Genomic DNA, 25970 nt, shown 5'->3' with positions numbered 1-25970 from the left:
CTACCTGAGCACCCCCGTCACCGGTCCCCCAGGCGGGACTGCCCCCCAGGCCCCAGCCCCTCCCGCTCGACTGTGCCATCTGCAGGCGGGTGACCCGGTGGCCCCTGGGGGGCCTGGCAGTGTGCAGTGGGCAGCTGGGGTCCTCTGAGGCAGCGCCGCCTCCTGCGTCCCTGGCGCAGTGTCTCTGCACGCCTTTTAGCCCCTTTCCAAAGCGGGATGGAGCGGCTTGTTCTTTCTTTTCTTCCAACTTTTTTTTATTGTAGAATATAAAATATATACAACGCAAGGAAAGAAAACAGCAATAGTTTTCAAAGCTCTCCTCAACACGTAGTTACAGGACAGATCCCAGAGTTCGTCATGGGCAACCATCTGATCCTCTCAGATTTTTCCTTCTACCTGCCCCAGAATATAAGAGGCTAGAAGGAATAAATATTCTATCATCAAAATCGACTTACATATACTAAAATAGCATATACTAAAAAGCAATACATTTCAAACACAGGACCACAGTTAGTTGTAGAACATAGTTCAGAGTTTGACATGGGTTACAATTCCACAATTTTAGGTTTTTACTTCTAGCTGCTCTAAAATACTGGAGACTAGAAGCGATAGAAATTTAACGATTCAGCATTCATATTCAGGTGTTAAATCCTATCTTTTCTGTATAACTCCACCATCACCTTTGATCTTTCCATCCCTCTCTTTAGGGGTGTTTGGCCTATGGTCACTTTAAATTTTTGATATTGGAACGTTCTGTCACTAATATGGGGTAGGGAGCGGGAACTATCTGATGTTCTGGAGCGGCTGGGCCCTCTAGGTTTCGGGACTTACCTGGACCAGGGACCCTTCTGGAGGTTGTAAGTTTCTGGAGAGTTACTCTAGTGCCTGGAACCCTTGTGGGATCTTATAAATTGCCCCGGGTGTTCTTTAGGGTTGGCTGGAATGGATTTGGGGCTGGGGTGTCATTATCTCTCTTGGTGGGGCTCCCCACAGCAGCAGTGCAGGCCTGTCTCGGCTCCCGATCCTGAGACGTTCTCCCCTTCTGAGTGCTTGGTCCCGGGGTGCCCTTGCTCAGCACCGCCCGGTGGGGTGCCTTGTACCTGCCGCTCTGCACGCCCATTCCCCCCACCCCCCGGCCTGCTCCTGCCCACGCGCAGCCCCCCTCCCCAGGCCCCAGTCGCCCCTGCCTGGCCGTCTCTATGGGGGCGGCTTCCCCTCGGTGTCTGCTGGTGACTCGGGCTCTTTTCTATCACTGCAAACAGTGTCCCACTGATGTACACCCACCCCCGTTCGGCCCAGGGGTTGCAGGGAGGCTGCTGTGCACTGCCTCTGTCTCTTGTGACCGTTTTCCAGGAGGAATAAAGTCCAGGAGTCAGGCCAGTGAGGCCAAGGGACTGAGGGTGTGGGGGCTCTGCAGGTGTCGCATAAGCTCTCCCAAGTGCTGCCCAGCTGTGAAAGCTGTGCTCCTGTGGCCTCCCCCCGCAAGCCGGAGCCAAGGCTGTCCGGAGCCCCCTCTGTCCTCCCGGCACCTGCCCGGAGCTGGGTACAGCAGCTGTGGCCACCACCGCCCCGTCCCCCTGCTGCTTGGGAGGGCGCTGAGCCCGCTGAGAGTCTGCCCCTTGGCACATGCCTGTGTTTTTCCCCAGCTTGTGTTGTTGGGGTTTGGCCAGGCACAGGTTGACCACTGCAGGTCCTGTGGGAACACCCCCCCGAGGGCGGGGCGTTGTGGGCTTTGTGGGGTGGAGAGCGGGCGCCCCCTGAGGCTCCGCCCACAGAAGTGGCCGGCCCGCCCTAGCACCCTGCAGGGCGACATGTTTCTGTCCGTTATCCGCAGGCGCAGGCCTTCCCAGCCCGGGGCGGGCAGCGGGGCGGGCGCTAATCTCCGGGGCTCAGGAGCCTCTGGGCCGTGGCCGGGGTGGGTCTGCGTGGAGGTGGAGGCAGTGGAGGGACGTGGCCCCCGGTGGTGACGTCTGAGGGGGTGCAGCAGGCAGGGGCCACGCAAGGTGTGGGCTGGTGCTGGGGGCTCGGCGAGGCCCATCCTGCCTCCATGGGCTCCCGTGGCGGTGGGCACTGCACATGGGCCCAGGGCAGGTGGCCACCCGGCCCCACGGCCCTCCCTGGGGTCATATGTGCGGCTGACTTGGATCTTCCCGGACGGCTGGAGGGCGGGTGGGGAGCTGGCGTTGAGTGTCCATGCCTTCCGTCCCGTCCATGTGTCCTTCTGAAAGCTCAGGACAGGCCATCCCTCAGGGTTGAGTGCAGGCCCCGCTGCACTCACTTGCGGCCTCAGACTGCCCCTCAGGACAGACCCTAGAGAGCCCTCCGGCCCTTGGGTCCCGGGGAGCACGGCGCCGGCGATGGGGCAGGGATTGGAGCCCCCCAGGCGTCCTGGTTCTGTGGCCCTGTGTCCGCCCAGCCCCCGCCACTTAGGATGAGGCCCCTTCTCCCCCCGCCCCCTCCCTTAGCCCCTTCAGGGAGGGGTGTGGAAGCCCCCCCTGTGCCCCACATCTGCTGCCTGTGGCTGGCCTAGCGCCCCATTCCCGAGAGCAGGTGGTGCAGGCTCAGGGCTGGTGCCAGCTACGGGGGCCTAAGGGACAGTGCCATGGAGGGCGGGGAGACGCCTGTGCCCCGGCGGGGTGGGGCAGTCATTGCTGCCTCTGAGGTCAGGGCGCTCTCGGGGCACTTCGGCTGGGCTGGACAGGCTCTGTTGCATTCCAGTGCCTGAGAGGCACCGCGAGCTCCCAGGAGGGGCCGGAACTCCCCCTGGGCGCCCTCGCAGGCCCCACAGGTATTTAGGGCACATCTGAAGCGGGCTGGGCTCGGGCGCTTTCCAGGTGACGGGGCCTCAGGTCATCCACAGGGGAGGCGAGGGGCTCCACGGCAGGATCGCCTGAGGAGGGGCAGCAGGGCCGGCTGCCGAGGTGACCCAGGCAGGGGAGGTGGCCGGGAGGCCGGGCCCTGGAGTGGGTGAGGATTACCGGAGCCCTCTGTGCAATGCGGGCTCACTGCTGCCACGGGGGGCTGCAGGGTTGCCCCCCTTCACTCCAGTCTGCACACAGACTCGGGGCCTCAGCCCCTGCTTCTGGCTCCATGAAGACAGGAAGAGCCGCTGGGCCTGGGCGATGGTTCTGGATCATTCCAGACACTGTGCCCTGGAGCTGAGAGTCTCCCGTCGTGGCCAGTGTGTCTGAATGGTGGCCGGACGCCACCCGCCTGCGTTGTGCTGGGGACCCTGGCCCCGCCCCATCCTTGGGCCCTCCTTCCTGCTGGCCAGGACCTCGATGGCCTGGAATCCTGCCCTGTCCCTGGCACTGTCGCTGGATGTTCTGGAACATGGCCGGGCTGGAGCCAAGCCCTGGCGTGGTGGGTCCAGTGCCCACTGGGCCTGCAGAGACCCCTAGGCCTGGTTTCGAGGGCCTCGCATCTGGGAGGCCTGGCCGCACCCTGGACCCTGCCTGCAGCAGGGAACAGCCTCCCCGGCTCACACCATATGTAGACAGCTGCTGGAGGGGTGCCCAGGGGTGCCAGCCTTGTGGGGCCACTCTCCTTGCCCCTGGGCACCCCACAGGCCCAGGCTTCTGGCTCCAATTGTAAGGTCAGCACCTGCCCGGCTTCACTTCGTGGCCGTGGGGCTCCTGCCTGCGTGGGGCGGGGGACGCGCTGCTTCTCAGCCGCTTGCTCTGCTCTTTATTCCTGCTGGCAGAGCCCGGGTCCCCGGACCTCAACCCTGGCCCCCGAGCCTAGCCATCAGATCCGGAGGGGCCTGGGAGAGGGCCGAGGCCGGCCTGGCTCGCAGTCCCAGCACGCCGTGGCTCCGGACACATGACCTCTGTCGCCAAGGACAGCGTTGCTGACCCTTGCCCTGGTGGGCGTCCAGTGGGTGTCATTTTTGGGCAGCTCCCAGGAGCTGGCGGCCTGGGGCCAGGCATTCACATGGGGACAGCTGCCTGCACAAGGCCTGTGCTGGCCAGCCACTCGGCCACAGTGCCTGGGGCTCAGTGCTTGTAGTTAGGGATGTTTCGAGTACTTTCTGACCTGCAAGCCTGGCCAGGCAACTGTGGGCTGTGGTCCCGAGGGGCGGCTGCCCCCTGCCCAGGCCGGCCAAGGCTTCGCCGCAGCAGGGTCTGCTGGTGCTGGAAGACGGAGGAGAGCCGGTCCTGGCAGCCAGGGAGGAAGGTGGCTTGCCCTTGGGGGCCGCTGGACGGGCGGTGGGCTCCCACCACACTGGACCCTCACCCTCGGGGGGTCCTGCCCGGGGCCTCTGGGATCCTGGCGGATGTCTGTTGCTGGCTCCACGGGCAGGAATTAGATTAGTTTTCCATAAAAACAGGATGTAGTGGGGGGTGGCAGTGTTGGTCTCTCTCCTCTTTTTCCAGGAATTGAGCGCACAGGCCCCTTCAGCAAGGGCCAGCCCTGTCCCCCGCCCGCCTCCCCCGCGTGTGGGGGGCCACCTGCTCTCTGCTCCTAAGTGGCTCCTTAAGCATCTTCTCCTATCAGGCTGGGGAGCTCATTACATCACCAGGAGACAGATGCGGGGCCCAGGGGCAGGCTGGACGGGCTGCAAGGCCCCCGATGCCCACCAGGGCCACTCTATGCGGGTGGGGTTCTCGGAGGCTTCTGGGGTGGGGGCCGGGGAGAGGCAGGGGGCAGCAAGGAGGCGCCGTGGGCCTGGGGTCTGCCAGGGCGGGCAGGGGCTGTGCAGGCACGTGTCGTTGCTGCCACGGGGAAAGAGGTGAGGGGATCAGAATAGGCGCCTATAGATGGTCCCAAAAAAGCTCGGGGTGCTGCTCGCGTGTGTGGGTGGGGGCTCGGAGGCCGCACAGCACAGCTCAGAGGGTGGAGCATGAGGCCTGGCGCACAGCTCGCCCCCTGCCCTGTACTCCCTGTGATGACCGGGGTCATGGCCCCTCGTCCTGGCACCTCGGAGGCCATCAGGAGGGCCCCATGGGCAGGGCCCGGCAGCAGTCTGAGATGCGAGTGGTGGTTGGGGCCAGGTGCCCAGGGCTTCAGAGGCTCATGTAGGAGTAGGAGAATGCCTGCAGCCCCTGTGTGCTCACCTGGGGTGGGCAAGCGGCCTCCAGGGGCCTGAGCAGGGCACAGCTGTGGGATGTCCCCTGCTGCAGGGGCTGGCGCAGCCTGAGGCCGTGCTTTCTCCAGGGTCTGGGATGGCGTCCAGAGCGGGAAGGGCCCTTTCCTGGAAGGAAATGCCTGAGGTCCCTTTCGCTGGGGAGAGGAGAGGAAGTGTGGGGGGGACAGAAGCAGGTTGCTTCATCACTGCTTCATTTGGCAGAGTCAGGGGTCAGGGGCGGCGAGAAGGCCCGGCTGCCTCCCAGGAGACCCTCTCGGGGCTATGTGCACTGGGCCTCCTGGGCCCGCCATCCGGAGTTTGCACACAACCGCGCTGGCCTTCCCTCGACCACGGCCATGGACCCGTGCAGTTTCTAGAGGCAGCTGGCTCCCCTGCCCTGTGGCCTCAGCATGTCCAAGCACCGTGTCTGTGCCCGCCCTGGCCGTGGCTCTGTGCTGGGAGGACTCATGGCCTCTGGCCCCCACCCCTGGCCGTGCAGACCTCACAGCCGGTCACCCCAGCCCCAGGGTCCCCCAAGGCCGCGTGCCCTCACAAGAAGCCCCAGTGGCTGCGTCGTTCTCCTGGGAAGGTCAGTGTTTGTCTGTCCTGGGCCCCGCAGGGGTTGCTCTGAGTCACCTCTGTCGGGGAGTGAGGTGGTCACGGCCCACGTGACAATCCCCCTTTCACTCAAAGGGAAACTGAGTCACAGCTGGGGAGGGCTGAGCCAGGACAGGTCCGTCCAGCTGAGCACCACTGGCCGCGTCTCTCATCTGCTGCCCTCCCACCCTTGCCCTCAGGGACAGATCCAGGGCCAAGGGGCTAGAGAACTGCCCTGTCCCGTCTCCCTTGCTGGAAGCCGCCACATGGCAGGACCAGGTCTCCGCTGGTGGGCGGGCCTGGGTGGGACGGCCCCGGAGAGCAGAGCCAGCCAGTGCCCAGATGCTGGGGCAGTTTGCGAAAGCCAGACTGGACGGGCCGGGAGAGCTGCGGGCCGGGTGAGTCAGCGGGCGGGGACCTGAGTCATGGCCCGACCTAGTGGGGGGGGGGTGCCGCTCAGCCCAGGGCGGACACTGGGGGGCAGGCCTGGGGGCACCCGGAAGTCCACGCTGGGCCCTTTCCCTGCCCGGCTGCTCGGCCGGCCTGCCCCCTGGGGCCCGGGAGAGACAGTGACCAGCTCAGTGAGAACGGTCATCATGTGAGTTAGCACAGGTTTTGGCAAGTAGAAGAGACTAACAGTTGTGACGTTTGTGTCTTCTGGGCACACATCGTGCCCGTTTCCTTCTGGTCTGCAGCTCTGGGCCCTCGGTCTCTCAGGCTCCTCGAAGCCCCCAAGGCCTGGTGAGGACGGGCGCCTCCTGCAGAGGGTCCCCGGGGGGACTGCTGCGGACTGGGGCTCCCCTTTGGGACCCTCGGTGCTCTGGGGGGCAGTGAAGACCTGGTGTGCCGACACTGCGGCGTGCGGCAGGGAGGGGCCTGGGGGGGCGGCACAGCAGCTCGTCACCTGCCCCTGCTGCTCACGTGCCCCCGCCGCCAGCCAGGCCAGCTCTTTCCCGAGCCGCACCCCCCTGCCATCCCCTGTGACCCCTCGCCTGGCCCAGCTGTACCCCTCCAGTGGGCAAAGCTGGCCATGGTTCTCACCTTGACTGGGGGGCTTCCAGCCGGGTGCAGCCCGTGGGGAGGGGGCACAGCTGTGACGGGCTCCTGTAGGCACCTACTGGCCCTGGACCTGAGTATGTCCTTGCCCCCGAGGAGGGGTGTGTCGCCTGGCACAGCCCCTCTCCTCCTCCCCGACACAGGCCCTTCCTCCAAGCAGCAGCTCTGGGGTGGGCGTGGGGGCCAGGGCCATGGGGACAGCCTGGCCATCTGTCCTGGTGTTGGTGCCAGGTGGCCTGGGCTCGCCCATGAGGCCTGGTCCTGGTTCAGGGAGAGCCCTGCAACCTGGCCAGAGGAGCCTGCGTTCCCCACGTCTCCAGAGCCCTGTCCCTGAGCTCTGGCGAGCTGCCACTACTGGATGGCCTGATGGCTGGAGTCACATCGCCCGCCAGCCTGCAGTGCCTGGGGAGCAGCTGAGGTGCTGGATGGGGCTGTTTACCCAGAGCTCAACGCCAAGGCCTCTGGAGTTAACCAGCATGGCCGGGAGCCCTTCTGGAATGTCCTGTCCACTCGCCAGGTCAGCCAGGGGAACGTGAGGAGACGCCTGCCTGACCCTGCCTGGGCTCCCTGCCCCAGCCTCAGCCTGCCCAGCCATGGCCTGGGAACCACAGTGTGTCAGCGGGGCAGCCCTGGGGGACCTGGGGGCCGGAGGCGCCCACCCTGAGCCGCCAGGAGCTGGCCAGACCTGCCCACTTGGCCCTCAGCCCGGACAGCGCGTCGGCCACCAGCTCCTCCCTGGCCCTGGGCCTAAATTGCCACCTGGAGCCGACACCACGTGGCCACAGCCCAGGCCCGGCCTGCTCCTGCTGTGTCCTCCCAGCCCATGGGCCCACTGTCCCCTGAGACCGGGCAGCGCTGGGGGGTAGCTCTCAGGAGGAGGTGTGAATGCTGGGGGGATGAGAGCAACACCTCTTTTCCCCCGAGGCCTGGGTGGAGGCTTAGTCTCCAGGGAGGTGGCCGTGGTGGTAGGCAGCAGGTCCCTCCCAGCCTGGCCTCAGTGTCTCCACCTGGCCGAGGGCGTGCTAGCCCCCCTTCCTCCACAGAGCCTGGCCAAGCCCGGTGGCCCCGGCTGCAGGAGCACAGAGAGGCTGCGAGGCGCCGGCCTGGGATGGTGGCTGTGGCACCCTCCCACCCTACCCCCCATGTGATTTGGCACAAGCCCCCGTCCCACTGTGGCCCTTCCAGGGCTGCCCTGCCCCCTGCCCAGACGGGGTTCGTGGCTCAGCAGGGAGCCCCTTCCCTCCCCCACACTCCTCCTTCCTTTGGAGGCTGGGACTCCCGTGGGCTGTGGACCCCCCGCCTCTCCTGGAAAGTACCAGACCCCCCGACCCCGCGGTGGCCAGAGGACACCCCAGGCCTGCGGGCCCCGGGCTCAGGATCCCTGTGGCGAGGGTGCCGGGAGGAGGCACCGGGGGAGGAGACGTGGGTCCGGGTCCCTGCTGGGCCACCCGCCCCTCGTGTCCCGAGGGCAAGCCCCTGGCTCCGGCAAGACCACCGCCTGCCCCCGAGTTCCACCGGCTGTGCATGGAGAAGCGGCCGGCTCTGGAGCGTGAGCCGCTCCCGGGGCCCCGACACCCACCCCCAAGTTCGCATCAAGAGGAAGCCGCGGGGCAGTCACTGCTTCCACATGGCCGAGGACCCGGGCCCTGTGCCAGGCAACCCCTGCGCTGGGCACCCCACAAGGCGGCCGCCCACTCAGGGGCCTGGTCTCTGTGGCCGAAGGAGGCTGGGCAGCTGGGGGGACTGGTGGGTGGAGGGGGCCGGGGGGTCCTACAGCTGGGGGGACTGGTGGGTGAGGGCTCCACGTTCTGCTCCGGAAGTCACCGCCCACCCCACTCCCGCCCCGCACGGTGTCCTCAGCCGGGTGGCAGCAGGTGCCCTGGCTTGACCTTTCAGGGAACAAAGAACACAAAAAACACCTCGAGCCCGAGCAGCTGTCCTGGGGGGTGTAGGTCAGGCCGGGACTGGCCTCCTGTCCCTTGGCTGGGCAGGGGGTCCAGAGAAAGCTGGGTGGGGCAGGCCTGGGGGAAGGAGGGATGACAGGAATGGGGTGGCCTCGCCCCACTCTCTGTCCGGCACCGAGGAGCCAGGCAGGATGGGGACCCTGAGTGGTCTTGGGAAGCTGTGCCCCTGCCCTGCTGCCCTGCTGCCCCCAGACCTTCCTGCCACTCCTGCCCCGTCTCCGTGGAGGCCACCTGGGGGTCCCTACTCCTCTGATATGTCTCCGTGGAGGCCGCCTGGGGGTCCCTACTCCTCTGATATGTCTCCGTGGAGGCCGCCTGGGGGTCCCTGCATCTCTGATATGTCTCCGTGGAGGCCACCTGGGGGTCCCTACTCCTCTGATGTGCCTGTAAAGGGGCACCAGTGCCACCTGGCATGGTCACAGACATGGTGTCAGGAGCCCTGGCCAGACGTGGGCTCCAGCCCGGGCCCCTTGTCACCCCTCGCCCTGGGCCTGCGCTCTGCCCGCTGTGCAGGTGCCCGCTCCCCTCCCTGCCCGGGAGACCCTCGACAACCACTCAGCACAGCACAGACGGCCTTTTGGGGTGTGGTCAGGAGGGGCGGGTAGGCTTCCCCGGGGACGCTGCCCAACTGGCCATCACAGTCAGGGGTGCTGCTTGTGAGGTCCCTCTGAAAAAGCACCCACCAGGGAGCCTGCCCCTTGGCACCCACCCCAGCTTCATGGAGCTGGCAGTGTGGCACAGAATCAGGCTGCTAGTGCCTGCCCCCTGTGCCCTCTGTACCCTCCCAGTGCCCCTGTCCCCCCACCCCCACTCGTGCCCCCTGGCCGATGGGCCATGGTCCCAGCTTCCTGGTTGCCGCACTCATTAACCCCTTACAGCACCGCAGCGCCCCAGGCTTCTGGGCCGGGCTCCAGCTGGTGACGGCGCGTCCCTTGCCTGCCCTGCGGGGGAACGGCCAGTGTGCGGTGCACGGCGGGGAGACAGGGGTGGGGGCGTCAGGGCCTGCGGGCGAAATGGGGTCCCCAGGGGCGTGGAGCCCCATGACCTGCAGTGTTGTGGGGACAGTTTTCTCTCGGCGTCTCCAGGGTGCCCCAGCCGAGCTGCAATTCCCCGTCTCTCCCCTTCCTGGTCCGGGAGGGAGCGAGGCCGGCATGGTCGGTCCCTGGCACGGTGGGAACTCCCAGCGGCCATGCAGCGCACTGCGGGCAGACCCCGCATGGAGGCGGCGTGGGGCCGAGGGGGCGGGGGTCTCAGGTGCCCTGCGGTGCTGGGAGGGTGGGTCTGATTTTAACTCGAGGTGACTGACAGCCTGGGGGGCTGCTCCCAGCCGGGCAGAGCCGCCTCCTCCTAGGGGCGCCACAGCTGGCTCTGGAGGCCCAGGAACCCCTCCTGAAAGAACCCTGGTCAGCTCACCTTCCCACGGACCAGCTTCCGGCTATCCTCGTGGGGCCCGTGCCCAGGGCCACAAGCGGGCCCACACTGACCGCTCTGCAGCTGGGAGTGGCCCTGTCCCCGGGGCCGGCTCCCCACACCTCCGGGCACTGGCCCGCTTGGGGGTCATGTGGCCGAGTTTGCCTTGGAGGCCCTAGCCGAGGCGGGCGGGGGTGGGCAGCTGCTGCCTGGTTTCCTCTGCCAGGCCCCTCCATCCTCTCCTCCCCTCCCCCTCCTCTCTGCAGCCCCACCCGCCCCCACCCCCACCCCACCCCCTGCAGGAGCTCCAGAAGGGAAATGTTTATGGTGTTCTCGTCCAGACAAAGTAAGGCAGAGCACGTGCTGGCCGGAGAGATGCAGTGGGCACTGGGGTCCCACTGCCCGCCCGGGCCTGACTCTGTAGAGCTGCCTGTCCCCCCCGCCCTGGGCCTGTGCCCCCCGCCCCAGGCTGGGGCCTGGCCCTGGCTGAAACCTCCTGTCCTGTTCCCCAAGCCTGAGCCAGCTTGCCCCCTCCTCCAGGCAGGCAGCTGGGACTGCTTCCCTCTGAAGTTCTCCCCTATCCACCTTGGCACAGCAAGTCCCAGCCCAGTGCTGGTGGCTGGGCCGAGTGCCCCCAAGGCCCTGGCTCCCTACTCTGGAGTCTGGATCTGTGTCCTGGTGGCAGCACTTGCCACACTTATCACGGCCCTTCCTCTCAGAACCTCTGTCTCCTCTTCTGGACACATGCATGTGGTGGGAGTTGGTCCAGGCCGCAGTACCTAGAGTGGCCCAGGCCAGGCTTTGTGTGCTGACTGGCTGCTCACCGCTGTCCACGTCCCTGAGGCCAGCTAATGGGGGACAGGGTGGGGGGCAGGGCCTGGCCTCCATCCCCCTCCCCCGTCCAGGGCCTCAGGAGCTGAAAGGCCTGACTTTCCCCGTTGAGGACCCTCTGGCCCCCCACCTACTGCCTGCCTGGGGCCTGTGTCCTGTGAGGCCCGAGGGCCCTGGGCTCACCCCAGTCTCTGCGGGTCGGGGCCTTCGAGCCCCTGGGTCTTAGCCTCGCGTCTGCTGAGGGGCACGACAAGGAGTGTGCAGATGCGCCCACAGTCCTGGGCTGGGGGGCCGGGGGAGCCCCAGGGTTCCCGCTCCACCCCGGGTGTTCCAGAGGCCCACTTGGGGTAGACACCCTCCTCGGGGGCCAGTCCGCCTTGGCCCCGGGCCCTCCCCGTCCGCGTCCGGGGGCAGCTCTGCCCTGACCACCCTGGGAGGCTCTGCGGGGTCGGGCGCTCTGGACCATGCCAGCCCCCCCTCAATACGGCCCCCTCCTCAGGGGGGCCCCTTCCGCCCCCAGCCCAGCTGTTCGCCCCAACCAAAGGGCAGACACAGAGGGCAGGCTGGGGTCCTGGGGGAGAGGCGGTGGGAGAGGGGCCCCCTTTGCTGTGCCCCCCTCATGTGCACCAGGGTGCAGCCGAGGAGCACTGGGCTGAGAGTCATCCCGTGGCCATGGCCAGCGAGTGCGGGGTCCTGGAGAGGCAGCGTCCTCTCTGGCCCGGCCTGGCGTGGGGGCCACTGCAGGAGCATGAGAGCTCCCCCGGGGGACCCCAGAGCCGTGAGTCAGGAGGGGGGCCGGAGGGCCGCCTCGGGCCTGGGAACCCCGAGCAGTGCCTCCACGCTGGGCGTGGCCGTGATGTTGGGGGTTTTCCTGCCCCCTCTCCTCCCGACCTTCACCCCGACCGCCCGTGCCTGCCCGTCCTGCCCCGTGTCGCAGGCTGCCCTCAGCCCGGAGCACCCTCAGCCCCAGCCCGGCCTCCCCGGAGCTGCCCAAGGGCCCTTCTCGGGACCTCACGGGGCAGCCTCACTGCCTCAGCCGCCTGCCCGGCTTGGAGCCCCCCAACCCCCAGTGCCCGCTCAGGGTCCGGCATCCTGGCGCAGCAGGCGGGGGCTCCTGGGGACTCCCAGGGGCAGTGCCTGGCCGGGGAGCTCAGCAGGTTCCTCGGGCGGCCTCCCCTGGGAACCGCTGGGGCCGGCCCTGAGGTGGGGAGAGGCTGAGCCCAGCGGGCTGGAAAACAAGCCGCTTTAGAAGCTTTCTCTGTAAGTGCATTTCCCCCTCCTCTTGGGCCAGAGCAGATTGATTTTGTGTTTTCTGAATCATATAAGTGTTGGAAAATGTTGGATTTAAGAGCACCGAGCCTGTGGCCTTAGGCGGTGGGTGCGCTGGGGGGGGCGGGTCGAGCCCCTGAGGTGTGCAGGAGGGACAGGGTGAGCAGCTGGGGTCCAGTTCAGTGTCCAGCGGGGCCCCCCAGTGCCTCCTCTCTTGGGGTGACGGGTAGTTCCGTGCCCGGGTTCGCGGGTGGGCGTGGCTTCCTGCCTCCAGGTCCGGCGCCATGCCTTTTGTCCGTGTGTCCGTCTCCACGTCCTGCCGACTTCCCGAGGCGGTGCTGTCCACAGCCAGGGCCCCCAGGGAAGCGGGGGCCGGGGGGCCTGCCCACTGTAGGGTGACGAGGGAGCCGCGGGGGCCGGGCAGGTTCTCACGCCCTTGGAGCTGGCCCATCCCCACAACTCTGCATTCTCTGGGCCCCCGGAGGGGGGGAAAGAGCAGAGCTTACCCCAAGTGTCCTGGAGACCCTCAGGGGCCGTCCCGGGTGTGGGGCCAGACCGTGGGGAGAGCACTGTTGCAGGCCCCTGGCCTCGGGTTACAGTTGGGGAAGGACTCCTGCTGCTCGGGATCACAGCCCCTGGCTTCCTCTCTGCCTCCCGACAGAGGTGAAGGCACATCACAGGGCCTCCAGGCTCCGAGCTCCCCCAGCCACAAGGCGCAGGCCAGGGGACAGCGAGCGCCCCAGGTGTGTGGCCCGGGTGTGGCCTAGGTGCCTGGGAGGCCTGGAGGCACTTGCAGCTGGGCAGTTGGGGCATGAGGGACCTGGCCGGGCTGGGGGGGGGGTGAAGGCTCGGGGGCACCATGGCTGGCGGCTCTCCCTCCAGTCCCTGATCACTCTTTGCACCCTGGGCCTGTGCGTGTCCCCGTGCAGATGGCTGCCGGCCCGGGGAGGTCACTCCAGGAGGTTGAGGTGACCTCGGGAGCAGCTCTACCCTCCACACCAGCCTTCCGGGCAGGTGGCAGCCGGGGAGAAGCGGGACCCTCTTGGCCAGCTGTGTCGGAGTGGCCAGCAGGGAGCGGGAACTGGTGCTGGGAGGTTGTGCCCTGCTCAGGTTCTGGGGGACAAGGCTGGGGTGGGCGCGGGTCAGCCACTGGAAGTGGCGTGGCGTGGGGCGCCCGGGTCAGTAGCCTCCAGCCCCCGGGGAACTCGGTGCTGCTCGCGGCTGTGGGCCACGCCTCTGCTGGGCCCCCCAGGAAAGTGAGTGGGGACCCAGCGTCCCTGACCTTGAGCCTTGTGTCAGGACAGAGCACGGGGCAGGCGGGGCTGCTGCCCTCCGAGAAGGTCGGGAACCACAGGCCTTGGCAGAGGCCCCACCGGGAGGGCGTGAGGCTGAGTTCCCAAAGTGAAGGGCCGGGGGGAACTGTGGGCACGTGCGCGTGGGTGGCCATCCGAGCAAGCGGCCAGCAGGGGCCACGACCCCCAAGGCTCTGGGCGAGCAGTGCTGGGCATCCTGACCATGGGCTCCTGGACCCATGGGGCATGCAGAGCTGTACACCAGACAAAGACCAGCCTCGCTGCAGGCTGCCTGCAAAAATAAGATGTTTAAAAAGGAGCAAAAGCCAGTGGTGAGGGATTGGCCTCGGCCTCGGCGTCCACCCCAGCTGTGGGGTGCGGCCGGGTGGTACAGAGGAAGATGTCCAGGGCGAGTCCTGGAACGCAGTGTGCCAGGGGGTGCGGCCCTGCCGGGCGTGGCGTGGCCTGGGCCCCACGTGTGGGTGCTGCATCCCCAGGCCCTGCTACCCTGCTGACCGCCCGTTCTCCCTGCAGCCTGCCTGGTCCGCTTCAACCTCCTCTCGCTCGTCTACCTGCTGTTCCTGCTGCTGCTCCCGTGGCTCCCAGGCCCCGCCCGGCACAGCTTTCCAGGTAAGGACAGGCAGGTGGAGTGGGCGCTGGGGGGCAGAGGGCAGAAGGCAGGGGGCACTGCATTGCTCAGCCTGGACCAGGCCAGGCCCAGAGCTCCGGGCAGTTTCCCTGTGGGGCCGTGAGGTTCCTCCCCAGTTTTCAGGGCTGCTGGCAGGAGGAGGCCCCCAAGGGTGCAGGGTGGACGGCGTCCCCACAGAGGAGCTGGGCGCCCCCGGGAGTGGCACGCTGACCACACGAACAGCTTCTTCCCAGGCCCCTCCCCCACTCGCCTCCGGGCCCGTCTGTCCTTGCAGCGGCCCCTCCGCGCCCCCTCTGCGCTTTGGAAAGGCCGTGCAATTACACACATGCTGTGGGCGTGCAATTACACACGTGCTGTGGGCGTGCAATTATACGTGTGCTGTGGGCACAGTTTCTCGCCACACCAGGACTCGGAGGATCCGGAGGGCAGCGGCCGTGCCCTGTGCTCTGTGCCATGAGACAGATGGATGGGTGGGGTAGGGTGGCCCTGGGCAGCTGTGCCCAGGGAGGGGCAGGGTGGGGCATGGCCCTGAAGACCACAGCACAGAACCTTCCAGAGAGGGCGGGCCAGCAGGCCGTCGCCCCTTTCTCGCATTGGATGGGGACAGGGTGGAGAAGGCGCCTACTCCCCTGCCCCTCGGCCTGCCCGAGCATGGCATTGGTAGAGGTGCTTATTTGCTGGGCACAGCCTCTGGGTGACAGGGCAGCAGACGGCAGGGGCACCAAGATTTCCCAGAGGGACTCTTCGTGCCGGGCCTCTTGCGCCAGCTCTGAGTTCTGCAGAGCCCACTTTTGTGCCAGCTTTTCCACGGGAGCAAGTGTCCAGAGGTCTGTCTCCCTGTTTTCTTGCTAAAGCCGGCGGAATCAACATTCCAGAGCTGGCTTGGCCTCACGTGGGCATTTATCAGCCTACAGGCTGCCAGTTCTCTGCCCAGGACAATGCTTCCCCCCAAGACGGGCCCCGGCCCCTCACCCTGGGCACCACTCGTCCTCCTTTCCCGGTGTCCACAGCTTTCGGCCCCGGCTTCGGTTTCTGTGTCCTCCCTCAGCTTTGCTGCCGTCCTCGCTCAGCTTCTCTGGGCTTGGCTGTCTGTCTCCGCGCTCACCTGTTTGTAAAGGGCCCCACCCTGGGCAGGCTGAAAGGCCCCACCCACCCCAGGTCCTCACCGCCACAGGTCTACACCCGCCACAGGTCTACACCCACCCCAGGTCCTCACCACCACAGGTCTACACCCACCACAGGTCCTCACCACCACAGGTCCACACCCACCACAGGTCTACACCCACCCCAGGTCCTCACCACCACAGGTCTACACCCGCCACAGGTCTACACCCACCCCAGGTCCTCACCACCACAGGTCTACACCCACCACAGGTCCACACCCACCCCAGGTCCACACCCACCCCAGGTCCTCACCCACCACAGGTCTACACCCACCACAGGTCCTCACCACCACAGGTCTACACCCACCCCAGGTCCACACCCACCCCAGGTCCACACCCACCACAGGTCTACACCCACCACAGGTCTACACCCACCCCTGGTCCACACCCACCACAGGTCTACACCCACCACAGGTCCTCACCACCCCAGGTCCTCACCACCACAGGTCCACACCCACCCCAGGTCCACACCCACCCCAGGTCCACACCCACCACAGGTCTACACCCACCACAGGTCCTCACCACCACAGGTCTACACCCACCACAGGTCTACACCCACCCCAGGTCCACATCCACCCCAGGTCCTCACCACCACAGGTCTACACCCACCACAGGTCTACACCCACCACAGGTCCACACCCACCCCAGGTCCTCACCGCCACAGGTCTACACCCGCCACAGGTCTACACCGGCCACAGATCTACACCCACCCCAGGTCCTCACCACCACAGGTCCACACCCACCACAGGTCTACACCCGCCACAGGTCCACACCCACCCCAGGTCCTCACCACCACAGGTCTACACCCGCCACAGGTCTACACCCACCCCAGGTCCTCACCACCACAGGTCTACACCCACCACAGGTCCTCACCACCACAGGTCCACACCCACCCCAGGTCCACACCCACCCCAGGTCCTCACCACCACAGGTCCACACCCACCCCAGGTCCACACCCACCACAGGTCTACACCCACCACAGGTCCACACCCACCACAGGTCTACACCCACCCCAGGTCCTCACCACCACAGGTCCACACCCACCCCAGGTCCACACCCACCCCAGGTCCTCACCACCACAGGTCCACACCCACCACAGGTCCACACCCACCACAGGTCCACACCCACCCCAGGTCCTCACCACCACAGGTCTACACCCACCCCAGGTCCTCACCACCACAGGTCTACACCCGCCACAGGTCCACACCCACCACAGGTCCTCACCCACCCCAGGTCCTCACCACCACAGGTCTACACCCACCACAGGTCCTCACCACCACAGGTCCACACCCACCACAGGTCCTCACCACCACAGGTCCACACCCACCCCAGGTCCACACCCACCCCAGGTCCTCACCACCACAGGTCTACACCCACCACAGGTCCACACCCACCCCAGGTCCACACCCACCACAGGTCTACACCCACCACAGGTCTACACCCACCACAGGTCCACACCCACCCCAGGTCCTCACCGCCACAGGTCTACACCCGCCACAGGTCTACACCGGCCACAGATCCACACTGCCACAGGTCCTCACCCACCCCAGGTCCTCACCACCACAGGTCTACACCCACCACAGGTCTACACCGGCCACAGATCCACACTGCCACAAGTCCTCACCCACCCCAGGTCCTCACCACCACAGGTCTACACCCACCACAGGTCTACACCCGCCACAGGTCCACACCCACCCCAGGTCCTCACCACCACAGGTCTACACCACCACAGGTCTACACCGGCCACAGATCCACACTGCCACAAGTCCTCACCCACCCCAGGTCCTCACCACCACAGATCCACACCCGCCACAAGTCCTCACCCACCCCAGGTCCTCACCACCACAGGTCCACACCCACCCCAGGTCCACACCCACCCCAGGTCGTCAACACCCCAGGTCCTCACCACCACAGGTCTACACCCACCACAGGTCCACACCCGCCACAGGTCTACACCCACCCCAGGTCCTCACCACCACAGGTCTACACCCACCACAGGTCTACACCCACCCCAGGTCCACACCCACCACAGGTCTACACCCACCACAGGTCTACACCCACCACAGGTCTACACCCACCCCAGGTCCTCACCACCCCAGGTCCTCACCACCACAGGTCCATACCCACCACAGGTCCATACCCACCACAGGTCCACACCCACCCCAGGTCCTCACCACCACAGGTCCTCACCACCACAGGTCCACACCCACCCCAGGTCCTCACCGCCACAGGTCTACACCCGCCACAGGTCTACACCGGCCACAGATCCACACTGCCACAGGTCCTCACCCACCCCAGGTCCTCACCACCACAGGTCTACACCCACCACAGGTCCACACCCACCACAGGTCCTCACCACCACAGGTCCTCACCACCACAGGTCCAAACCCACCACAGGTCCACACCCACCACAGGTCCTCACCACCACAGGTCTACACCCACCCCAGGTCCTCACCACCCCAGGTCCTCACCACCACAGGTCTACACCCACCACAGGTCCACACCTACCACAGGTCCACACCCACCACAGGTCTACACCCACCACAGGTCTACACCCACCACAGGTCCACACCCGCCACAGGTCCACACCCACCCCAGGTCCTCACCACCACAGGTCTACACCCACCCCAGGTCCTCACCACCACAGGTCTACACCCACCACAGGTCTACACCCACCCCAGGTCCTCACCACCCCAGGTCCTCACCACCACAGGTCTACACCCACCACAGGTCTACACCCACCACAGGTCCACACCCACCCCAGGTCCTCACCACCACAGGTCTACACCCACCCCAGGTCCTCACCACCACAGGTCTACACCCGCCACAGGTCCACACCCACCACAGGTCCTCACCCACCCCAGGTCCTCACCACCACAGGTCTACACCCACCACAGGTCCACACCCGCCACAGGTCCACACCCACCCCAGGTCCTCACCACCACAGGTCTACACCCGCCACAGGTCCACACCCACCACAGGTCCTCACCCACCCCAGGTCCTCACCACCACAGGTCTACACCCACCACAGGTCCACACCCACCCCAGGTCCTCACCACCACAGGTCTACACCCACCACAGGTCTACACCCACCACAGGTCCACACCCACCCCAGGTCCTCACCACCACAGGTCTACACCCACCACAGGTCCACACCCGCCACAGGTCCACACCCACCCCAGGTCCTCACCACCACAGGTCTACACCCGCCACAGGTCCACACCCACCACAGGTCCTCACCCACCCCAGGTCCTCACCACCACAGGTCTACACCCACCACAGGTCCACACCCACCCCAGGTCCTCACCACCACAGGTCTACACCCACCACAGGTCCACACCCACCACAGGTCCTCACCACCACAGGTCTACACCCACCCCAGGTCCTCACCACCCCAGGTTCTCACCACCACAGGTCTACACCCACCACAGGTCCACACCTACCACAGGTCCACACCCACCACAGGTCTACACCCACCACAGGTCTACACCCACCACAGGTCCACACCCGCCACAGGTCCACACCCACCACAGGTCCTCACCACCACAGGTCTACACCCACCCCAGGTCCTCACCACCACAGGTCTACACCCACCACAGGTCTACACCCACCCCAGGTCCTCACCACCCCAGGTCCTCACCACCACAGGTCTACACCCACCACAGGTCTACACCCACCACAGGTCCACACCCACCCCAGGTCCTCACCACCACAGGTCTACACCCACCCCAGGTCCTCACCACCACAGGTCTACACCCGCCACAGGTCCACACCCACCACAGGTCCTCACCCACCCCAGGTCCTCACCACCACAGGTCTACACCCACCACAGGTCCACACCCGCCACAGGTCCACACCCACCCCAGGTCCTCACCACCACAGGTCTACACCCACCACAGGTCTACACCCACCACAGGTCCACACCCACCCCAGGTCCTCACCACCACAGGTCTACACCCACCACAGGTCTACACCCACCCCAGGTCCACACCCACCACAGGTCTACACCCACCACAGGTCTACACCCACCACAGGTCTACACCCACCCCAGGTCCTCACCACCCCTGGTCCTCACCACCACAGGTCCATACCCACCACAGGTCCATACCCACCACAGGTCCACACCCACCCCAGGTCCTCACCACCACAGGTCCTCACCACCACAGGTCCACACCCACCCCAGGTCCTCACCGCCACAGGTCTACACCCGCCACAGGTCTACACCCACCCCAGGTCCTCACCACCACAGGTCTACACCCACCACAGGTCTACACCCACCACAGGTCCACACCCACCACAGGTCCACACCCACCCCAGGTCCTCACCACCACAGGTCTACACCCACCACAGGTCCACACCCGCCACAGGTCCACACCCACCCCAGGTCCTCACCACCACAGGTCTACACCCACCACAGGTCTACACCCACCACAGGTCCTCACCACCACAGGTCTACACCCACCACAGGTCTACACCCACCACAGGTCCTCACCACCCCAGGTCCTCACCACCACAGGTCTACACCCACCACAGGTCTACACCCACCCCAGGTCCTCACCACCACAGGTCTACACCCACCACAGGTCCACACCCGCCACAGGTCCACACCCACCCCAGGTCCTCACCACCACAGGTCTACACCCACCACAGGTCCTCACCACCACAGGTCTACACCCGCCACAGGTCTACACCCACCCCAGGTCCTCACCACCACAGGTCTACACCCGCCACAGGTCTACACCCACCCCAGGTCCTCACCACCACAGGTCCACACCCACCACAGGTCCTCACCACCCCAGGTCCTCACCACCACAGGTCTACACCCACCCCAGGTCCTCACCACCACAGGTCTACACCCGCCACAGGTCCACACCCACCACAGGTCCTCACCCACCCCAGGTCCACACCACCACAGGTCCACACCCACCCCAGGTCCACACCCACCCCAGGTCGTCAACACCCCAGGTCCTCACCACCACAGGTCCACACCCACCCCAGGTCCTCACCACCACAGGTCCTCACCACCACAGGTCTACACCCACCACAGGTCTACACCCACCACAGGTCCACACCCACCACAGGTCTACACCCACCCCAGGTCCTCACCACCACAGGTCCACACCCGCCAGAGGTCTACACCCACCCCAGGTCTACACCCACCACAGGTCTACACCCACCACAGGTCCTCACCGCCACAGGTCTACACCCGCCAGAGGTCTACACCCACCCCAGGTCTACACCCACCCCAGGTCCACACCCACCACAGGTCCTCACCACCCCAGGTCCACACCCACCCCAGGTCCTCACCACCACAGGTCTACACCCACCACAGGTCTACACCCGCCACAGGTCCACACCCGCCACAGGTCTACACCCACCCCAGGTCCACACCCACCCCAGGTCCACACCCACCCCAAGTCCTCACCACCACAGATCCACACCTACCCCAGGTCCTCACCACCACAGGTCTACACCCACCCCAGGTCCATGTGTTAGCTGGTCTTTCTGCTGGGAAGGGTGAGGGGTCAACACTCAGACTTAACAGAATCCCCGGGGAAAGCAAGGCATAGCCGTGGGCAGTCCAGCGCCCAGCAGAGACAGGCACAAAGTGACCCACCAGGGCCCAGGGACTGCCAGGGGCCGGTGGGAGGGGCTCTGGCCGGGTTGCTGCCCTCCCGGGAGGGGCTGGGCGTGGCCGATGGGGCTTGGGTCTCAGGTGTGGCTAGTCCCCGGCTGCTGGGACAACCACGGGCCAGTGGCTTCAAGTAACACACATTTATTCCCAGACGGTTGTGGAGTTTGGGGGCCGTGCGGAGCTCCCTGGTGAAACAGGGTGTCGGCAGGGCTGTGCCTTCTGGGGCCGCCGGGGAGGTGCCGCTGCCCGGAGCCTGGCTCCAGCCCCCGCTCTGCTCTGCCCTGCCCCTTCTGTCCACTTCTGAGGGCCATGTGGTGACACTGGGGCCCCGGATAAAGGGGTCCCCTCCCTGTTTCGGGGCAACCGACTGCAGCTGTGATTCCTGTGCCGCTCAGCCCCTGCCGTGGGGTCGCCTGGCCCAGCCCTGTCCCCCGCCCCCCACCTCCAACCTGGTGCTGCCCTCACCTCTGCCCCAGCCAGCCGCCCCCAGGTCCCCATACATCCCACCTCGCAGGCAGCTGGAAGCACAGGTGGGAGAGAGGGACAAGGGAGGCCCCGGCCCCTCCCCGCTGGTGCCTGACGGGCAGTCTGGCACTGCCTTGGGTCTCCTCCAGCCCTGAGCCTGGCACCAGCACTGGCCAGTCCTGCAGGAGATTGGCCATCCCCGTGGGCATGGTGGGCAGGGGTCCACCTTGGGCCGGGCCAGCAGCCGGGAGTTGTGGGTGTTCCATGGGGCAGAAGCGGTGCCAGGGGCAACCTGGGGCCAGCAGAGCTGAGGGCAGGAGGTGCTGGAGGGACGCTGGCTGTAGGCGGGCCATCCGAGCAGCTCCACCCCCTACTGGGCAGTGGCGTGCTGGGTTGGGTGCAGGGGCGGACGGGGAGGCCCGGGTGGGGTGAGGACTGCAGGCATCCCCAAGGCCAAAGACAGATGCTGAGACCTGGGGTCAGGCCCAGGCTGAAGCAGACTTTGTGGGAGGGCAGCCAGGGCAGGACTGCGTGCTCAGGGGCAGTGGGGATGGGGGGCAGTGGGGACAGAGAGGCGGGGACAGGAGACAGCAGGGCCCTCTGGCTGCCAGCTCCTCCAAGGTCAGCTCCATCTCCTAAATGCACGGACGTGACGCGCAGCTCAGAGAGGCCCAGGGCCCAGAGTGGGGGGGTAGCAGCAGGGCGGCCGCCAGCACCTCTGACAACGGCCGTGGTCCCTTTGCCAGTGGATCAGTGAGGTTTGACCCTGGACAGGTGCCAGGGCTCGCTCCTGTCCGCCTCTTCCGTCCCTGTCTCTGGGGGGCAGCGCTGCCTATCTGCAGCTCTGGGTTGAGGGCTCCGCGGTTCGCAGGAGGGTGGCTTGAGGTCTCCTCTCTCCAGGTGGGGTGCCGCCTGCCCACAGCGAGGGCCACAGCTCTGCCCAGGGTCCTGAGCAGGACCTCCAGGGACGGGGCTGCGGCCGAGGCCACAGGTGGGGGGTGCCCCGGGTGATGCTGTCACTTCTCCTTGCTCCTGCGGAGAACCCCCAGCCCACCCCCTGCTGCTCCCACCCCCAAAGGGTCTCTGAACTGCTCTGGGTGGGGGGGTCCCTTTCCTGGAGCCCCTCTGCCCACCCCCAGAGGTAGAGTCCCTGCCTTAGGACATGAGCAGCGGGGAGTGGACAGGACCACCCCTGGTGCTCCCTCCACCCACGCAGAGGCAGTCTGGGCGGACCCGGGACAACCCTCCCCCAGGCAGGGGCTGTGGGCCCTGAGGACGCGCTTGGTCTCGGCTGTGGGGCCGCGCCATGCTGTCTTGGAGCCCTGAGCTGGGCCTCTGTGCTCCCCAGGCCAGGTGTCCAGGGCGTGTGAGCTGGGCCATCGCGGAGCCTCGAAGGAAGCCTGGGGGGCGGGGGTTCCGTGGCTGAGGCCTGGAGGCGGGGCGGGGGTCTCGCACTGTGCCCAGGCTGCCTCGCCGCCCCCACGACCCCTTGCAGACCCTCCGCCTCTCGAGATCTCCCCAGCCCTGCCCGAGCAGCAGATGGGACCCCCACCCAGAGCCTGGCTCCAAGCCCTGCGGCCCCCCTGCAGGCACCGTCATAGACCCACCCAAGAAGCAAACTGGGAAGTGGGCAGGAGAAAGCAGAAGAAAAATGGGGAAACGGCAACACCCCAGATGGCTGTGGGGGCGGCCCCTGGGGGTGGGGCCAGCCTTCAGCCTCAGCCTGGGCGCCACGTCCCCGTCAACTGAGCGGCCTGGGCCGGGTGACCGCCTTCCCGACCTCCAGCCTGCTCCCCTGGGGGCTCACGGACCCTCTGTGTGGCCAAAGCTGGGCAGGACCACCCGGGCCCTCTTTGGGGTGAACCCCAGAGGTTGGGGGGCAGCCGCAGAGCCACCTTCGCCCCGCTGGCCCCAGAAGCACCCCCTCTCCCCTGTCCTAGGTGGGGCTCCGAGCTGGTGGCCAGCCAGGGCCTCCCTGCCCAGCATGCCCACCCACGCTCGCCAGCCACACTGCAGGGCAGGGGCAGGCGGTGGCAGACCAGGAGGGACCCCAGAAACCAGAGGGGGGCCTGTGGTGCACATGGTGGGTGCTCTGTGGCCAGCCCCAGGGTACAGGTGTGTGTGTGTGAACGCGCAAATGGCATCCCGGCCTCGCTGTGACCCTGGACAGGCCAAAGGTGGCTGCTGCATGTCGTCCACCAGGCCGCACCGAGGAGGGCACTCCAGGGGCCTGAGCACAGACGGCCTCCCAGACCAGGCTTGCCCCTGCTCCGGGCAAGAGGCCTGCACTGAGCATTCTCCAGTCACCTGTGTGGCCGGATGGGCTGGGCTCGGCTTCGCGCTGCAGAGGGCAGCTGCACCCGGGACGCAGGAGTGGAGAAGCTCTCCCCGTCCTTGCCTGGCAACCTCCTGGAGGTCAAGTCGAGGCCGGGCTGCATGGAGAAGGGCCGCAGGGTCACGGGGCTGACTGCCCGGCCTCCCCCGCCAGCCAGGGCCTCCCCAGCATGTCCTCAGAGACTGCAGGGGCCCCAAGGGACAGGCAGGCACTTGTCCAGAGCCCGTAAGCATCCCTCGGCCCACCTGGACACAGGCTGCTCTGCCCCCGAGGCAGAGTCTGTCCAGTAGGCGCAGTGGCCCCAGGTGGGACCCTGTGGACTTGAGTGTGTCCCTCTGTCACCCTGTGTGGGAGGGCCAGTGTGCAGGCGCCTAGGCCGCGAGCCCAAGCGATCTGAGGACCCCTGAGCCCTGCGCCCCACCAGCAGGGGCCACCCTCCCCATTCTGCCAGGGCAGCGGGCAGGGTGAGCCCTCCCTCCAGCCACTATGCTGGCTGCCCCCCCAGGGCCGAGCCCTGCCTGTGTCCTGGGTGCCACAGGGTCGGCGGGGGATGCTGCCGGGACTTTCTTTTCTGCCTCTGTGTCTGTTCTCCACTGCCCAGGGCCGGGCTGGGAGGCCCAGGCATTTCTAAACAAATGCACACACCTGAGGGGCTCCCCGAGCCCAGGGGCCCTTTCCCTCCCTGCAGGGACCCCGGCTCCTGCTGGCCCAGCAAGGAAAGGATCAAGGCGGGGGCAGTGGGTGGGTGCTGAGGCTGCCCGTGGCTGGGGAGGCCCAGGGTGGGGCCCCTCCGCCGCCCAGCCCAGCCCTGCCTGCCCTCCCGCAGGTCACGCCGGCCGCCTGCTCCGAGCTCTGCTGGACCTCAGTCTCCTCTTCCTGCTGGCCCACCTCGTCCTCCAGCTATGCCTGCACACCGTGCCCGGCCTGGACCAGCGCCTGAGGCCAGGCTGTGAGTCCTGAGGGCGGGGAGGGCTAAACCTGGGGGCGCCAGGGGGGCGCAGCCCTGCCCCAGGCCCTGGGTTCTGTCCGTCCACACGGCCCAGGCCTCGGGCCTCGGCGCAGCCTTTGTCCCCGAGCCCGTGTGCGCTCCAGCCCCTGCTCTCCCCAGTGGCCTCCCTGTCGGCCTCGCCCTCGGGTTCCTCGGCTGGGCTGGGTGCCGGGCCCCCGGGGCTCAGTGTGGGGGTCCACCTCCCTCCCAACCCGGCCCCTCTGCCTTTCCTCTGCAGGCAGCCCCTGGGAGACCCTTTCCCGGCACGTGGGGGTCACCAGGTAAGAGCCCTCCCTGGGTTTTCCGGCCAGAGCGGGGCGAGGGAGGGCCAGGCTGGGTCCTGGAGGCCCCATGTGGACGCGCAGTCTCCCTGGCTCCCTGCAGGCTGGACCTGGAGGACATCCCCACTGTCATCCGGCTGGTGGCCCCGGACCTCGTTGTCCTGCTGGTCGCATCCGTCTGCCTCGGCCTCTGCGGGCGCCGACCCCGGGAGCCCCAGCGGACCCAGGAGCTGGTGAGGGGCACAGGCAGGCACATGGGGGGCACAAGGACACCCGGCACCATGGCCCTAGGGAGCTAAGCAGCCCCCTGTCCCCTCGTGCCTCCCCTTTCTAAGCCCCTCTACAAGCCCCATCTCAGGTGGAGGTTTGCAGCCTCCCCACAGCCCTGGGGTCTGAGGACCTGCCCATTAGAGGTGTCCCCACTATCCCCAGACTGGGGACCCGGGCACCTATGCAGGGCATGGCAAAGCCTTCAGCATGTAGCGCTAGGGCCCAGCAGGGCTCAACCAAGGCTCCTGGCCCCCTCCCCCCATCTTGGCCTCTGCCTAATAGGGCCTGGGCCACGAGACTCAGCCCCTCTGGTTCGCCCCATGCCTGGGGGCCATTTGTCGGGCAGCTGACACCTGCCGGAACTTGGAGCCTGTGCCTCCAGAGAAGCTAGCAGGTTGGGGGTGTTCCCCAAAGCCACACAGTAGGTGGAGGGGGGGGGTTGCAGCCCATGACTGGCCCCTCCTCGGCACCTCGACTTAGAGGCTGAAACGAGGGCATGGAGGAGCAGTGGCTCCTCCAGGCATCTGTGGGGCTTGTGCCAGAGCTGGGGGTACACCCAGCTGGGGCACTGACCAGGCCAGGGCCAGCCCTCCTTCCCCTGCCCAGGCTCTGATGCCCCGCTGCCCCCACCCGACTGGCCGCCTCCTCCATGCCCAGGGCCTCTGCACTTCTCCCTAGTTGAGCCAGGGGCTCCTGG

General features: G+C 66.8%; 1 protein-coding gene across 3 annotated transcripts in view; it reads left to right on the top strand.

The window, feature by feature from the left end:
- The window catches only part of PIEZO1 (piezo type mechanosensitive ion channel component 1 (Er blood group)), a 53106-nt gene that overhangs the window by 5357 nt on the left and 21779 nt on the right, over nucleotides 1-25970 (top strand). For 2 of the 3 annotated variants that reach the window (XM_077133274.1, XM_077133272.1), the window contains exons 1-4: nucleotides 22884-23231; nucleotides 24561-24683; nucleotides 24961-25003; nucleotides 25107-25236. In XM_077133274.1, the coding sequence (XP_076989389.1) occupies nucleotides 23051-23231; nucleotides 24561-24683; nucleotides 24961-25003; nucleotides 25107-25236 (477 nt within the window). In that variant the 5' untranslated portion in view covers nucleotides 22884-23050. Of the gene's footprint in view, nucleotides 1-14021; nucleotides 14118-22883; nucleotides 23232-24560; nucleotides 24684-24960; nucleotides 25004-25106; nucleotides 25237-25970 lie in introns of those variants that run through there. The other variant, XM_077133273.1, reaches the window with a different exon arrangement.

This window comes from Tamandua tetradactyla, chromosome 16 (assembly GCF_023851605.1).
Source record: "Tamandua tetradactyla isolate mTamTet1 chromosome 16, mTamTet1.pri, whole genome shotgun sequence".
NCBI classification, from domain to species: Eukaryota; Metazoa; Chordata; class Mammalia; order Pilosa; family Myrmecophagidae; genus Tamandua; species Tamandua tetradactyla.
The sequence above is the reverse complement of the archived record's forward strand: the minus strand, read 5'-3'. Positions and strand labels throughout refer to the sequence as shown.